The sequence below is a fragment of the Montipora foliosa genome, chromosome 12 (assembly GCF_036669935.1).
Source record: "Montipora foliosa isolate CH-2021 chromosome 12, ASM3666993v2, whole genome shotgun sequence".
Classification (NCBI taxonomy): Eukaryota; Metazoa; Cnidaria; class Anthozoa; order Scleractinia; family Acroporidae; genus Montipora; species Montipora foliosa.
In genome coordinates, this window is record NC_090880.1 from 36,082,917 (window position 1) to 36,097,916 (window position 15,000).

Consider the following 15,000-nt stretch of genomic DNA (forward strand, 5'->3'; position numbering starts at 1 on the left):
GCACTAGCCGACTGTACCATCCTTGCATGAAGCCAATGGATAGGGCGTCAGTATTGTGAAATGGTGTCCACAGCTAACATCATTTGATTCACGCACGTCAGTCTCAAATTGTCGACGTGAGTTTGCGAGTAACGTATGCCAGATTTGTATTGCATGGCCGAGTTTAACTTAGAGACAAGATTTCGTCGCAAATTTTGATGGAACAACTGCTCAAGAACTAAAATCTTACTTCCAGTTACCGTCAATAACTCAAAATCGCTTACACTTGAAAACCACGATAACAACATGGCAACTTACCCAAGATAAGATTACAAATCGCTGTCCTGGCAATTCTAATGTTCTGAAATGATCCTAAAAGGTGAATTTTCCTGAAGTATTGAGGCAAAAAAAAAAAAAAAGAATCAGCTTTGTGGTGAAATTGGCCCAAATGCAGCAATTCACAGCAACTGAATATTGACTCTAGTCTTTAACACTTGCAGTGGGGCGGGGGGGGGGGGGGGGGGGGGGTTTTTCGCTAAGAGCTTGCCACTGACTTATATCAGAAGCAAATGACTTTGAAGCGTGTAACTTGAAAATCTTTTCCTTGGAACAAAGCTGAGGATTTTAGGACACCAATCTAATGCCCAAATATGGACAAAAATAAGATCGATGCTACACGCGCGGGAAAATGCGCGAGATATGTTACATCCAAATAAGGAAATTTTAAACTAAAAAAAAAACCCCAGCTCTGAGCCCAGAGTTCAACGCTTCAAGCTCATGAGCTTCTGCTTAAAAATACTTGTTCACATTGAAAGTTTGCAAACATCTTACAATAAACAGTGTTTCTATGACTTGCTTGATGGTTGGTTGTGCATCAAACTACCTTGTGGGAGGTCCAACGTTCAAAACCCAGACTGCAACAACACTAGGAGTTCTTACAGGGGGCTCAACCTCGTTCAATGACAATGGAGACCCTGGGAACGAGGTTGACAGGTGCTATGTCACGCAAATTTATGTAATTTCATGGAACCCAAAATGCCCAAAAAGTGGAATGAAACATTGCAACAACCACTTAAAACTGTTGAACATCATAAAAGAAATACAGCAAAAGGAAAGGGGCACGGATGGACACAAATGGCCAAGATAAACGGATTGCATTTGAGTAATCCTGTTTAAGTTTATGGCAAATCGCCTAGATAAATGTTGTTTTTGCTCAGAATTATTGTGTTTGTTTATGATGTAACGATAGTGTTATTGGTAAACAAATTCCAAATTACCATTTTCGAGTTTTAAACTCGTGATAAACTAAAGATCTCCCCTAACACCCTAAAATAACGTGAAACAGATCCTATAAAGTGCTCCATTACTAATTTTATCTGCAAATTTAGAATTCTTGGTATTCTAAAAAAAAAAGGACTATAAACTGTAGGTCATGTCTCACAACCCTTCAGTGTTATTACACTACATAGAATGTTAGAGAGCGTTAATACTACTCGCGAAGAGTGGAGCAATAGGGTTTTGTGGTTGTTTTATGCTACTGAAAATGTGGCTGGCCAGGAAGAGATGCCTCAGAAAGGCTGAGAGTGTACAAGGCCACCTTAGCAACAATACAAAACAATTTCAAAACAATATACGTCAATTACAAGGGTTCTGACACATCAATATTCCTCAATGCGAAAGGAAACCTCAGCATCTACTTAAGGACGTTCGCGCCAATTGTTTCTGCGCATCCTTACTGCGCACGCAAATGCACACGCCACGTCATACACGAGCGCGCACGCTAAGTAATAAAATGAGAAATGATAGGGCAAAAGGACATTGCTATAGCTTTGCCTGGATTTAACGGTCTTGGACGTTCGGTGATCCCTATTTTTCTTTCCAGAAACGGATTTTATTTACAATTATCTCCACGTTGTCCAAAAATGAACAAAAAATCAATGTGGGAAGTTAAAAAAATTTCAAGATTTCTGCTCACGGGACATCTTAACTTCAATGTGACATTAGACCACTTACACCAAATTTAGTGGCTGTTGATGCAGTTTCAAAATAGCATTAAATATGTTCATGATGTGTCAAGTGTACTTAGTGCTCAGGCACTAACTGGGGACACTGTTTTGCATGTCAAATCATAGGTTGGTTTTTGAGGAGGGGAAAACCGGATACTTACTTGGAAAAAAACCTCTTGGAGCAGAGTAGAGAACCAACAAACTCAACCCACATGTGATGCCAACTCTGGGAATCAAACCCAGGCCACAATGCAACTGCAGGTGGGAGGCAAAGTCAGGGCTTCTGATATTATTCTCTTATCAAACGATGTAAGTTAATTTCAAACCATAAGTTATTTTCAATCCATTTCTCTCAATAAACCAATCACAATCGTTTAGCTTTTCTCTGAAGATACGGTATGTGTCAACCTTATGTGGCGTGAAAACTGCTAGATAGTCTCTTGCAATATGTAGTATTTTCTTTTACTTGAAACAAACATCCTCACGGATAAATTTGTTGTTAATACTCCCAGCACTTCTTTGCAGGAAAAAAAAATGCACCTCTCTGTATACACTTTGGCCAAAGACAGGGCAAGGAACTACCCTGAAGGAATGTTTCATGTTGATGATGGTCTGTTGTTTTTCTTAAATTGGTGCAACTTGTGATTGATCATCTACGAAAATGTGGTGGACAAGCTCCTTGCCACTAAGTCATGTGACACTTAATCGGAAAAATTAGCAATTTCTGATTTCAACAATTTTTAATGAGGCAACAAAATTAATGATTTATTTCAGATGTTTTTATCACTCCCTTGAGCTCTAATAATTATGTTCTTGAACAGCAAGAAGTGGATAGTGCTCCCCTTAGACCAAAGGAACAAGGTTAAATTAGCTAAATGAAATAATTATTGCATAATTTGCCACATAACAAGACTTGAAAGTGCCACAAAATTTCCAAATTTTTTGTACACCCTATCAGAAGCCCTGGCAAGTGCTCTCACCAATGTGCCATCCCTACTCCAAAAAAGAAAAAAAATTCATTTCACCTGCTCGAAGAGATCTTTTCACTGCTTGAAAGTTAGTCAGGGCCAGGAGGTTTAAGGATTCTTATAAAATTCCATCGTCCAAGATAAGTGATTGTGTTGCCTAATTATTAATGAGTCAGATTGCGTTTTTTTTCTGCAAACACTGCTGCCCACTCTTTGATAATTCTGTCTTTACAGAGCGAAAAAGCCAACAACTAATAGAGAAATTAAAAATTAATCAAAATGAATTCCAGGACTTACGAGTCAGCAAGGATGATTCTTGTCTTCGATACATTCTCAATGGTAAATTTTGTTCTGCCACAATGTCCAGCAATCCGCCCAATAGCTCTGGAAAGGTGATCCCCTTTTAGTGGTTTCACTGTTTTAATAAATATTTGCAATAACAGTTATTACCTTACTAAAAATATTGGAGGAAGGGTTGAATATAACAGCAAATACATAAGGCGGCAGGGATGGGCAAAATTAATGAAGATTAAAATGGATTGCAATTGGGTCTTTTGAAAACCCTTTAGCCTAACACTAAACAAGTTTTCAAAGTTTATCATAGGCGTTTCATTTGCATTGTTTAAAAAAGTAATTGAAACCCTCTGTTCCTTATGTTTGTGTGCTAACTACTAGATACGAGAAAACATTGACTCCAGGTGGCATTAATGGGGGAGTACTGCCTTGCGTTAGGTTAGCCTGTGTGACAAAGGAACCTCACTTATCTCCCCAGCACTACGAGCTAAATGCAAAACAGCATGTGCTGGGTTGGACAAGAGTATCAGTTCGCAGGCAATATTCAAGGGGCAAAGCAGCCAACAAGCATGGGGGAAGTCACCGTGCAGACTTAAGGTTACTTCCCACCTTCGCGGGTGCCCTTCGGCAAAAACATTGTACGCGCACCAGTTTAAATAAAACCCCAACAAACTATATATCATTAGAAAGCTTAATAAATGTACTTGACGAAAAAAATACAATTTTAGCGAAGTTTTCTTTCAGGAAGTGTCACAGGCCGGTAAGGCGTGAAACGACCGAGGGTTCTTCTATTGAATTTATCGGCTATCGGATTCCAAAGTACGAGCAAAATGGCTGCACAGTCTTATTCACAAGGCATCAATCAACAAAAGTGTGTCGGGCTTTTTCGATATTCTGATTGGTTGTCTAGATATCCACATCTAAAGTTGGAGTAGCTAAAAATGTGCGAGACGTATTGCGTAAATGGACGCCACGCGAAAAATATGTTAAACATCAAAATTTCCCGACACACTTTTGTTTGTCATTATATATGGAATGTTCTGGCGAAATTTCACGACAATCCGCCAAATCTGCATACCCTATAAATTCGGTCAAAGTGGATGTATTCCTCTCAAAATCATATGCGAGATTTTCGCTTGTAAAGGTTCGCAAGCAACTCGCGCCACGCCTGGAGATTATCTCGCCTGATCAAACCGCAAACCAATGGAACGACAGGACCTCCTACCGTCTGTGACAATAAATGAAGATTTCCCGGGAAAAGCATCGCATTGCAACACGTTTTTTATATCGCTCAGTCGAGTGGAATTCAGGACGTCGACACAATTACAATGGGCAAAGACACTAAAGGCAAAGGCAAAGGCAAAACCCGTGCCAAAAAGGTCAAAGGCGGAAAACGTGCCGCTGAAAAACAAGAGGCGACTAGTAACGAATCGACGGACAGCTCAAGTGCTCCAGTGTTTAGGGCCGTTGGTATCGCATTTTTCTTTTTCCTCATCGCTTCCAACAGATTCTGACGAAGAATCTTGTCCACAAACTGCACTGGCGTTGACTTTGATTTTTAAGGTACTTGCTCCAAGGATTTTCGCCGGCTCCGGGTCTTCAGGAGATTCCGAGATTGTCGAAGGTTTTTGGCCAAACCAAGAGCCTTTGTCGCTTTCAGCGAGGTTCTTTTTCTTTCTTTGGCAAAATGGAGATATTTCTTTCTTCTTTGGGCCGGTTTTTTTTCTTTTCTTTACCCAAGGACTTTTTTCTGCTTTTGATTTTTCCATACGAGTTATTAGAGCTTCCACGTGGGAATTTTGTCAAGTACGTGATGTAAATAAAAATATGCAAATAACATGAATACGAGCGTGAGCTTTTGCCGCGAAAATTTCCCCAAGAGGTCTCGCCCGTTGACAAGATTATGACACCTTCAAAGTTTATTAACTTTGTTTGAAAATACGTTTTTTCTAAATAACTCGGCCGCTTTTTGAGATTTTTAACATTTTTCTTTTGTAAACGCTAGATAAAATGACTGACCTAACTTTTGTCAAATAAAAAAAAAAACGATTTTTTCGGCCTCTGAAGGTGGGAAGTAACCTTAACCACACCACACAGGAGTGTCCCGAGTTTATTGAAATGCATATCACAAGGCCCAACCTCGACTTCAAAGGGAGGGAGGGAAAAAAATTGCAAACCACAATAATAAATTATATTGAGTGCTAACTGCGCTGAACGACAGGACATAAGTGACCTTTAAATAGTTTTCATATGCTTTATACATGTTGCTAGAAAAATGTCTGCTGGCATAGCCAGTTGGAAGAGCTTTACTACAAGTGAACTTAGTGTCACATGTGTCCACTCATAGCCATGAACAGAGCTTTGAAAGGAGCGCCAATGCCGTGGATCGTACTAGACTGCTAGCAACAAAAAAGCAGTGAAGTTCGAAGCTAGAAGACAATTAATCCTTAGTTTTTCTGACCTTGGCAACTAGACAGCACAATTGATACTGTAACATTGAAAACAGAGCCACTATGGGTTACAGATAATAACGTCACTATCCATTAACTACATTTTATGTGCGAGACAGTAAAATTGCCTTTAATGTTAAGTTGCATAACAAGTGGGGGTGAGTGTACGGTAAAACTGCTCAAAAATGAATGAACTTCACTGTTGTGACACAGCCCCAATAATGTCCTCTCACAGGCTGTCATCAACCTTGTACTTGGACAGCGCAATAGTTTTAATAAGTTAATTTGTTTCAATAGTTTTCACCAGTGGATGGTGTATTTCAATCTTGTGATTACAAATTATCCACCACGCATAAGCAAAGTTAACAGCTGCCATACGATATTATATCATAAAATTTAAAATCATGGCACCTGGTTGAAACAGTGTATACTTCTGTAGCCCTTACAGTTAATGGTGTCATGAAAGCAACTTAGCTTATGGTGATTCCTAAGTTAATTTTAAAGACGAAACAGGGATATTAATCAAATTTTCCTTATTATTCACTACATTATTGTGAGTGGAAGGTCACAGAGTTCATTGAAGAGATATACATGCAAGGCTAAAGATCACACAGTAAACCCCTTTGAACTAACATTCCTGGTACATACCATCAGCAATTTCAAATGTCTCCAAAAACAAATCATCTAATCTGACCAAAGCAAGAGCATCCTAAAAAAAATAAACAAAAACAAGTGCAAAAAGCTGTTAGCCTCTGGTGCTTTCAAAGGAGGGAACGTTTTGAATGTTTCTACCTTCTGAGGCTTTCAGAATGTAAGCAGTGCTGTCACAGAGTCTCTCAATTACATGAACCAACTGTCAATAAGACTAGCTGGGTATCAAAAAATTGATGAAACTCTCACAATTAGCATGGCAATAGTCATCACTAAACCATCAGATAGAGACAAAGAAAAAGCCAAACAATCTTAAAATTCCCAAAATTTGAGAGAACAAACAATGATTTATTCATCCCACCTACCTCAACTTCAAATCCAAGAATAAACGCTTGAACAAAATCTGCTGCTTTTTGAATTGCTCCAATATCTTGAGTCTCTTTTGAAGTCTATGAAAACAAGTTGCACAACAACAAAAAAACATTCATTAACTTCTCATTAAACCAGCCTTTGACAGAACCACATCCTACAAAACACAAATAAAAATTGCAGTTCCTGTTTTTCAAGCCACAAGATGTTGTTGAGCCTAGGATGGAAACTGATCACTTTGCATGCAAGGACAACAGTCCAAATAAGATTTTTTAATAAAATTAAAGTGGTAGTGTCAAGACAAGTTAAAAGGAAAAAAGGCTCAAACACACCATGAGCTTAAACTTGATAATAAAAGATTGTAGTCCAGTAGTCATGGCATTGGATTTGCCAATGCTCTGGGATCAAATTCCTCTCTGACCACTGGCTAACCTGGGTTTGTCTTTATTGGTCTTGTTTCATCTTTGTGAAACTTTGCAAGTTGCCAACTGGTTGCCTTCTACCAGTAGGTGTACATAATTATTGTCCATTAACCCTTTGACATCCAAACTGGCCTAAACCGGCCAGACTAAGTATTTTACTGTCTAACACACGACGATTTCACTCATCAATGGGGAACCCCTGGGAGTCAATGGGTTAACTTTGATTGTTTCTAAGTTCAGGTGATTGCAGGGGGTTTCAATAACTTTTAAAGTAGATGCCCCGGCAAATCAATGTAAGCTGCCGTCACTTTTGTCTTTTACAAGGGTTTGATTGAAAATCAAGGCAGAGTAGCTGGTGGTGAGATTCAGGTTTCTGACAACATAGACGGTGGTATACCGCTGGTGACTGGCTTCTAATGAAACCCGTTATTGACACCTTCCCGCCTGGAAGTGACTCTGTGTAATGCCAGACAATTATTTTTACTTGTCTATGAGGGCTGGTTCAGGTGTCAACATCTACATCCATTTAAAGACCGTCACCTTTAACCCAATCCTTGAAACTCAAATACAAAACCGATTAAGAGTGGAAATAGTTCTAACAATTACCCTTATTTCCACTTTTCTTGAGGTCAAATTGAAACGAATTTGTAGCTTCAAATGTTCCACAACTGGCGTAAAGATTTTCAGCCAGTTTTCTTTAAGAGGAGTGTATCGATGAGGCGGCACAGGTATTTTTCTAGAATCCATCTTTCCATCCTATAAATTGAGAGAATAAAGATACAGACAAGCCGAATCTTAACTGAAAGCTTCAACGCAGCAACTCGTGGTCAAATTAACGAGGAGCCCTTACCATCAATTTTTCAGCTTTTGCGGGCGGGAAACTCGGCCGCTTTGATCCCTCAGTAGTATCCATGTCCTCTACTTGCCCTCTCTTTCGTTTCCTTTTGATTGGAACTGTTTCAAATGGCCCCTCGTCTGTAGTTTTGCTAGACATGCTTTCACCCTGTCCGTCGGCCATGTTGTCTTATCACGTGTGCAGCTTGCTTTCGTTCCCAGGCCGCTATTCGTTTCAGAACAGCAATGTGCTGGATCCTTTATTGGCTGTCTCGACAAAAGGAACAAACGGTTCTTTTGTTCTAGTGTTTGACACATTTGAATAACAAAACGAATACAAGCAGACATCTTCCTTCTACATAAATTCACTAAAAGGGGCACATTAAACTAACTTACCTTCGAATTTTCAATGGTCAGATGAATTCCACCCTCAAGGGGTCCTACTTCTTGGCAGGTCCCCTCCCCCAACCATTTGCATATCACTTTGGTTTTGCACTGCTAAAATTCCCCTCCCCTGGGCCATATGGCAAGTCATGTGCCCCAGACAGGTCCATCAAAGATAATTAATTGGATGCCCTCATCCCAGAGCAATACCCTAGAACTGACAACTGATCAATTTGACATTCAATGACAAGAGGAGCTGAGTCTTGTTGTTCTTTAATTTGAGTACTTGACACTTCTGAACAAGACAACTTTTAATGGAAACACCTGCCTTTGATGTTTGGTAGCACACAAGCATCAGGCCATTGTTTGCATTACAGCACATTCCATTGATTTTGTTGTCCAATCAGATTGAAAACACTTTTCCTTAGGCACCCTTGTTTGTGATAACTTACCCTTACCCTCATTTGAGTTTAATGTGTTTCCACGTGACGTTACAGCAGCCATGTTGGTGTAACCAACTACCGGTAATCCTCTATTATTATGCAAACCTTTCCTTTTGTTTCGGTGGAAAAACGAGGTTACTGCATGATCATGTGAGTGAAAACACTCAATAAGCTTTAAAAAGCTTACCTGCCAATGGCTTCTCTGTGCCACCGAAAGAAAGCACTGATGTCTATCAGGGCGACAATAAGCCATGCATAGTTTATGAGAAGGTAAATGCAAAGAATGTAACATAATCAAATATTCCATGCATTGGAAAGAATCTACCTTTTGCCTAGTGCCACATTTGGCCTAATTAAATTGATAGAGCATACAAGAAAAGAGAGGGTACAGTGGGATCTACCCACTCTCAATGTATGAAACTCTGTTGTGCTTTGTACTCAGTGGCGCATCCAGACCAAGAGCTGAAGGGGGAAGGGGAGGGGGGGAGGGGGTGCTTTTTGTGGTTGCTCCCCTAGATCCGCCACTGGTACTTGGTATACAGTCTTGAAAGACTTACGAAGCTAAAGAAATGAATATAGACACCACTGAATGTGGCAATTAAGGAAAAAGTACTGAAATCTACACATTTTTTTGCCTGTAGCACAAGGGCACACAATGATGTGACCAGATTATGGAGTATTCTCTATGATCCAATACATCTAACAAGGGTTGAAACTAATAATCATTTTATTATGAATGGCAAAAATATCTCTACTAAATATTATATAATCCATATAATTTAAATTTTATTGCAATTGTGAAAAAAAAAGTTCTTAAATTCACTACCTTTTAAAAATTATTTGCATATCTATACAGAGTACAATCAACTCCCAAGCAGTATCCTATTCTTTGCATCAATTACTAGTAAAACCAAGTGACAAATAAATGATGATGTTTCAACCTTTCTACAGCCATTATGACTCTCAAGTTCAAGTTCACAAAAATTCTGCAAATATACAAATTTGAAAATATTTGCTTAGGAATCCAAATATTCAAGCTTAAGAATCTAATAATTGTTTTTACTAGTACATGTTTATCTGTGAACTTGTTAATTCTCGATCTGTATTACGCTATTATAATTAAAAATATTAAATTAAAAATATTAAAAATACTAAATTATTTGTTACATAAGCAATCTACAATATGTCTTATTGTCATTACAATATTACAAAACAGTATTTCACTTTGTTTTTTTAATGTATTTATTAATACCGGTATTTGCTTATAGGGGAAATCAAGGTATGTTTTAGAAACCCATAATAAATTAAATTCTTGTATGTCATGTCTCAACCCTTCAAAAACAATACAGAATGATTCTTTTCAAAACTCTGAGTGTAATATATTTTAGATTTATATGATTCTACTAAAAAGAAACAGTTTTTCATGTCATAACAGTTACTGCTAATAAAAATAATACATAATTCAAAACTCACAATAAATTTTTATCTAAACCACTGACACCATAAAAAGATTCACCATTGAGTACAATTATAGCAGAAATAAAACTTTCATCACTATGCCAGAGATTTTGCCACAGCATAACTTTTATTATTCCACTATTACGCCATTTTACCATATTAATTTTGGTCAAGAGAATGCGCAAAATATGAGACGGTAATACACTGTAGTGCCCCACTTTGACCAGTTTAGAACAGAGCAAATATGGACAGAAAGGGAGTTTTTCAATGAAAGAAGTTGTTTTCATTTGATTATCCAATCAAATAAAGATCTTTGGCTAATGTTTTGTGCTGTTTACATCGTTTGTACGCAAGCTGAAGGACAGATGATGTAGTTTTTTCAAAACACTCTTACCAAATAAAATTGAAGCAAAATAACACTTTTTTTGTAGTGGAATAATAAATCTCTTATTCAATGGTTTAACACACTAATACTCACGGACATTTTGCTCATTGCTCGTGCAACTCGCAAAATATCCATGCGTGTTATAGGTTAAACCATAGAATATAAGATAGATTTATTGTATGGAAGGAGCTTCTGTATATAGTCTGTTGTTTCCTTCTTAATCCAAATTCTCTTACATATGCAGACTCACAATGGACCAGCCACTTGTCTGCTAAAAGGGAAGCTGATATTTTAGTGTTATAGAAGTTAAAAGTAACAGCTAGAAAACATGAATCAGTGGAAAATATCTGAATAATTTTGCATTTTTTTGTGTTATTTAATTAACCCATTCACCCCTAAACCGCACTAAACCGGCCATACTTAATATTTCACTCTGTCTAACGCCAGATGATTTTACATGTCAATGGGGAACCCCCAGGAGTCAATGGGTTAAATAATTTCTGTACACCTTGACTTTCCAAAAACTATCTTCAGGACAAACTAGTGCAATGCAAGGTTGTAATTTCAGCATCTCATTTGGACAAAGGAGATGATTCAATCCAGGTTCAAATCCTACTTTGACTTCAGATAAAATATAATTATCATATTTTACATCTTTCTTCAAACTGTGAAACTGACTAACCTTTCCATTTCAGGGTTTCTGATCAGCAATTGCGAGATGTCACCTGCTCCTTGAGGCTTCCCTGCTACCTCTTACAATATAAATGACCTCTCAGAAATCCCTAATCACTTGGTATCATTAAAATGGAGATTAGCTTGCTTTCAGGCTATGGAAATGACATGATGGGTTCATCTTCAAAATAGTAATTTTATCAAACGATCTTGCAAGGATCAAATAGATTAATTAAACATGCAATACTTCAGTTTTGAATCACTACATTTGTCTGTTGTTACAACAGCATTGAAATCTCTATTTTTACTGTACATCATAATTTATAATAGGTCTAGAAAGTGAAATGCAGAAAATATTAAATACTGGGGCACTTAAAAGATCAAAGTTTTGTAATATCCATAGGCAAATAAAATTATATTTACTAGTAAAGTCTGCTTTATTTATGATACCTGTACTTTTTCTTCTTTAATTTGTCTAGCTTCTTTGAAAAAATTATGACTTTTGGATTAGCTGGATCAACTTTTGATACCTGCATATCAACTTTATCCCCCTGTTGTGCAATATATTCAATTAATGCATCACTGCGTGCCACAGTATACGCAATAATATCCTTAACAATCAGCAGAGCCTGCTCCACTTGTTGCACATTTAACAGCTCTACACTATGCCGCACACCCATTATATTTACACTGGTTTCCTTTTCGTTTTTGAAACGAGAAGTCAACTTCTCCAGATCCCTCTGTATAGATGCTCCTTCCATTTTAACAAAATTCATTTGATCAGATATTACTCTGAAAAGGAAGATGGCTGTCTTCAGAGTATCTGCTATTGGTTCTTTGAGTTTATCCACTGACACAAGAGGATGAACGTCAAGGTGGAATTCATATTGACCATCAATACCACCATGACAAAAGCCGATTCTCATATCTGCAAGTGACATACCAAAGAAAAGTATAAATATTTCAAGATTTGCAAGACTTGATTTGTGAATGGTTTCCTCCATGATAAAAATAGCAAAGGCCCAAAAAACCCTTTTCACCCCATAAAATGCCACAATTAGATTTTAATCTAGCTAAAGCCAGATGATTTTTATTGACAATGGGGGGGGGGGGGGAGGGTGCTCTTAGGAATAAAAGGGGCAATAACTGGCATGACTATTCATGGGGTGAGGGTGAGGGGTGAGGGGTAGGGGATAGGGGGTAGTGTGTGAATGGAACCAGAGCTGAAACAACACAAACCTTCACCCCCTATCCCCCACCCACTACCCCTCACCCCTACGAATAGTCATGCCGACAATCACATATATTGCAATATAATTTCCATCTCTGTCATTCATTTCATTATACTGAGAACACACTGTTTTAGTCATAGCAGTATAGCGGGACAATAACTGTCACTAGAATCTAGTTTAATGGCCTCGCACCCATGAGATTCCTACAGAGCGTTTTCACATGACGTCACGGCGGCCATGTTGGTGTTCCAAAACAAAGGAATGGCGGCCATGATGGCGTACCAAACTAATTCTCCGGGAATTGAAATCTATTTTTATGCAAATACTTTCTTTTGTTTCAGTAACCCAATATGGCTGCTGGTCAAGTGAGTGAAAATGCTCCATATCTCGGTGGTCGAGCATCTGAACTAGTAAAATTATTGGGAGGTCATAGGTTTGACTCCAGCAAAGAACCACTCAGATTTTCTAAAAGTAACTCAAGTCACCATTGAAAAAATATCATGTCTTCACAACATAGAAAAGCCCCACTAAACCATAAGAATTATTTACAAAAAAATAATGTTGCAAGAAAACCTGAACAAATTGAAGCTTTCAATGTCATGTTTTTCCTTACCATAAAATTCCAGCTAATAAAATCATAATTTAGCATGTATACTGCGAGCAGCCTCTCTTTGCTCTAGAATTGTTGAAACAAATGTATACATTGAACTTTCAATGGCTGAAGCTACTGTGGGAATTGGTTAGAGTAAAAAGAAACAACAAACGCCCACGGTATTTATGATGCACAGTTTCAGCCATTTTGAAGTGTTCGTTCATTTCAACGATTTAGCTGAGCAAAAGAGACTGCTCACAGTCTATTTAACACGTTGATTCCCTTACATAATAATGTTTAAAAAATCATGCATTCCCTACTGACAGCTAAATCTGTTTTGAGAAAAAATAATAATAGGTCCAACCCATATACCATCAATAGTGTTTCAGTTCTGAAAATCTTTCCAGGTTTCATTTTAAATATCAGAAATTATAAAATCCTCTAATCTGGACGATTTTTTGAAACAAACAGCACTAGTCACCACCTTTCTTTGGACAGCTTGTATTACTTTCTGTACTTTGCTCTGGTGCTGAAGACAGTTTGCATTAAGAAACGGTCCAGATAAGAACGATAGCAACAACAGCAACGAACATGTTGGAATTCAATTGGTATGCAAAAAGGTGATAACTTTTCTATTGTCTGTACTTACTTCTGATTGGCTTAAACAGCAAAAGTTAACAAAACTTCATAAAAGCAGTATTATATTCATCCTTACTTTCCAACCATCTTCCATCTTTCATCTGGTCTCAGTTTAAATGAATTCCACAGAAATCGTATGTGGAGAACATGTAAAATTGTAAACGTTTCTTGGCTTTTGTTTTCAACTCTTGTGATTGGTCAAAATCTTTTAACACAAAAAAACACCCTTTCAGAGTGGGCTGTAAATGAATTTTATTGCGTTAACGGCTTTCCTGTAGGTTTATTCATTATCTGTGTAAAAATGATAACATTCCTATGTGGGGAAAGTATTTTTTTACTTTCTAAAAGTTGTATCATGGCACTTCTTAGTGTTGTCATTAGATTTCAAATACACTGTTGATTGTTGAGTACCTCTGTTGATGCAATTTTCACAACAGAAAAGTTGTAATAATGTTGTTTTACAGAGGCACACCACCTTTCATTTTCTTATTGATACAATGACTTGAATTAGAGAATGCAACAAAAAAGACAAACTGTCTTTGGTCTTTTTTCTATGTTTAGATTGAAAGTGGGAATAATTTATTAATAAATTAATAATTTATTATAAGTACCAGTAATAGATAATCCTTACATTGAAACAAAACCACATCAAAACAGCAAGCTAATCACCTGGAGGCAGAAAATCCAAACATTTCACAAGAGGACAATCATGATCCAAGCCCATGACCCCCTTAAACTCTTGTTCACCATCTTTTAATAATTTCCATTCATGCAAGAGTCTATCGTAACGGCTGACAATGTCCTCCGCCCCAAGTTTACTAAAGACTGCATTTGTTTCTATGACAAAATGTTAAAGAAGGTTAATGGTACAATTAACAGCTAAGTCAAAATTTACAGTGCAATAAGCTGACTAATATTATTGTTTGAAGGACTTCCTTATGGCCTTAATTATAAAGATGAACACTGACTGGCTCAGTCTTCTGCTGACTGAAGCACTCATTCAGTGAGCTAGAGATAAGGCAAGCAACTCCTCTAAATAGGACCACAATCTTAACATATTAAATTAACTGTCTCCCATCATAGCTCCTAAGGCCACTGCCAGCAGAGTGTACAGAATTGCAGATAGAATCTTCCTACTAAGTGACGACATTCATAGATGTTGTTCAATGAATTTCGTAGTCTGTGTAGCTGGCGGGATTGCTGGCATGGGAGTCAGCACAGG

The 15,000-nt window shown here is 37.7% G+C and overlaps 2 protein-coding genes across 2 annotated transcripts in view; both read right to left on the reverse strand.

The window, feature by feature from the left end:
- Positions 1-8,179, reverse strand: part of LOC137978841 (RNA-binding protein pno1-like) — a 10,749-nt gene extending 2,570 nt beyond the window's left edge. The window contains exons 1-6 of the mRNA XM_068825946.1: positions 7,990-8,179; positions 7,746-7,895; positions 6,714-6,797; positions 6,346-6,406; positions 3,251-3,368; positions 298-368 (exon numbers count right to left, since the gene is read on the reverse strand). Of these exons, the coding sequence (XP_068682047.1) occupies positions 298-368; positions 3,251-3,368; positions 6,346-6,406; positions 6,714-6,797; positions 7,746-7,895; positions 7,990-8,157 (652 nt within the window). The 5' untranslated portion in view covers positions 8,158-8,179. The remainder of the gene's footprint in view (positions 1-297; positions 369-3,250; positions 3,369-6,345; positions 6,407-6,713; positions 6,798-7,745; positions 7,896-7,989) is intronic.
- Positions 8,180-9,518: 1,339 nt separating this feature from the next.
- The window catches only part of LOC137979689 (uncharacterized), a 7,621-nt gene continuing 2,139 nt past the window's right edge, over positions 9,519-15,000 (reverse strand). Inside the window, exons 3-4 of the mRNA XM_068827006.1 lie at positions 14,448-14,615; positions 9,519-12,243 (exon numbers count right to left, since the gene is read on the reverse strand). Coding sequence (XP_068683107.1) covers positions 11,753-12,243; positions 14,448-14,615 — 659 coding nt within the window. The 3' untranslated portion in view covers positions 9,519-11,752. The remainder of the gene's footprint in view (positions 12,244-14,447; positions 14,616-15,000) is intronic.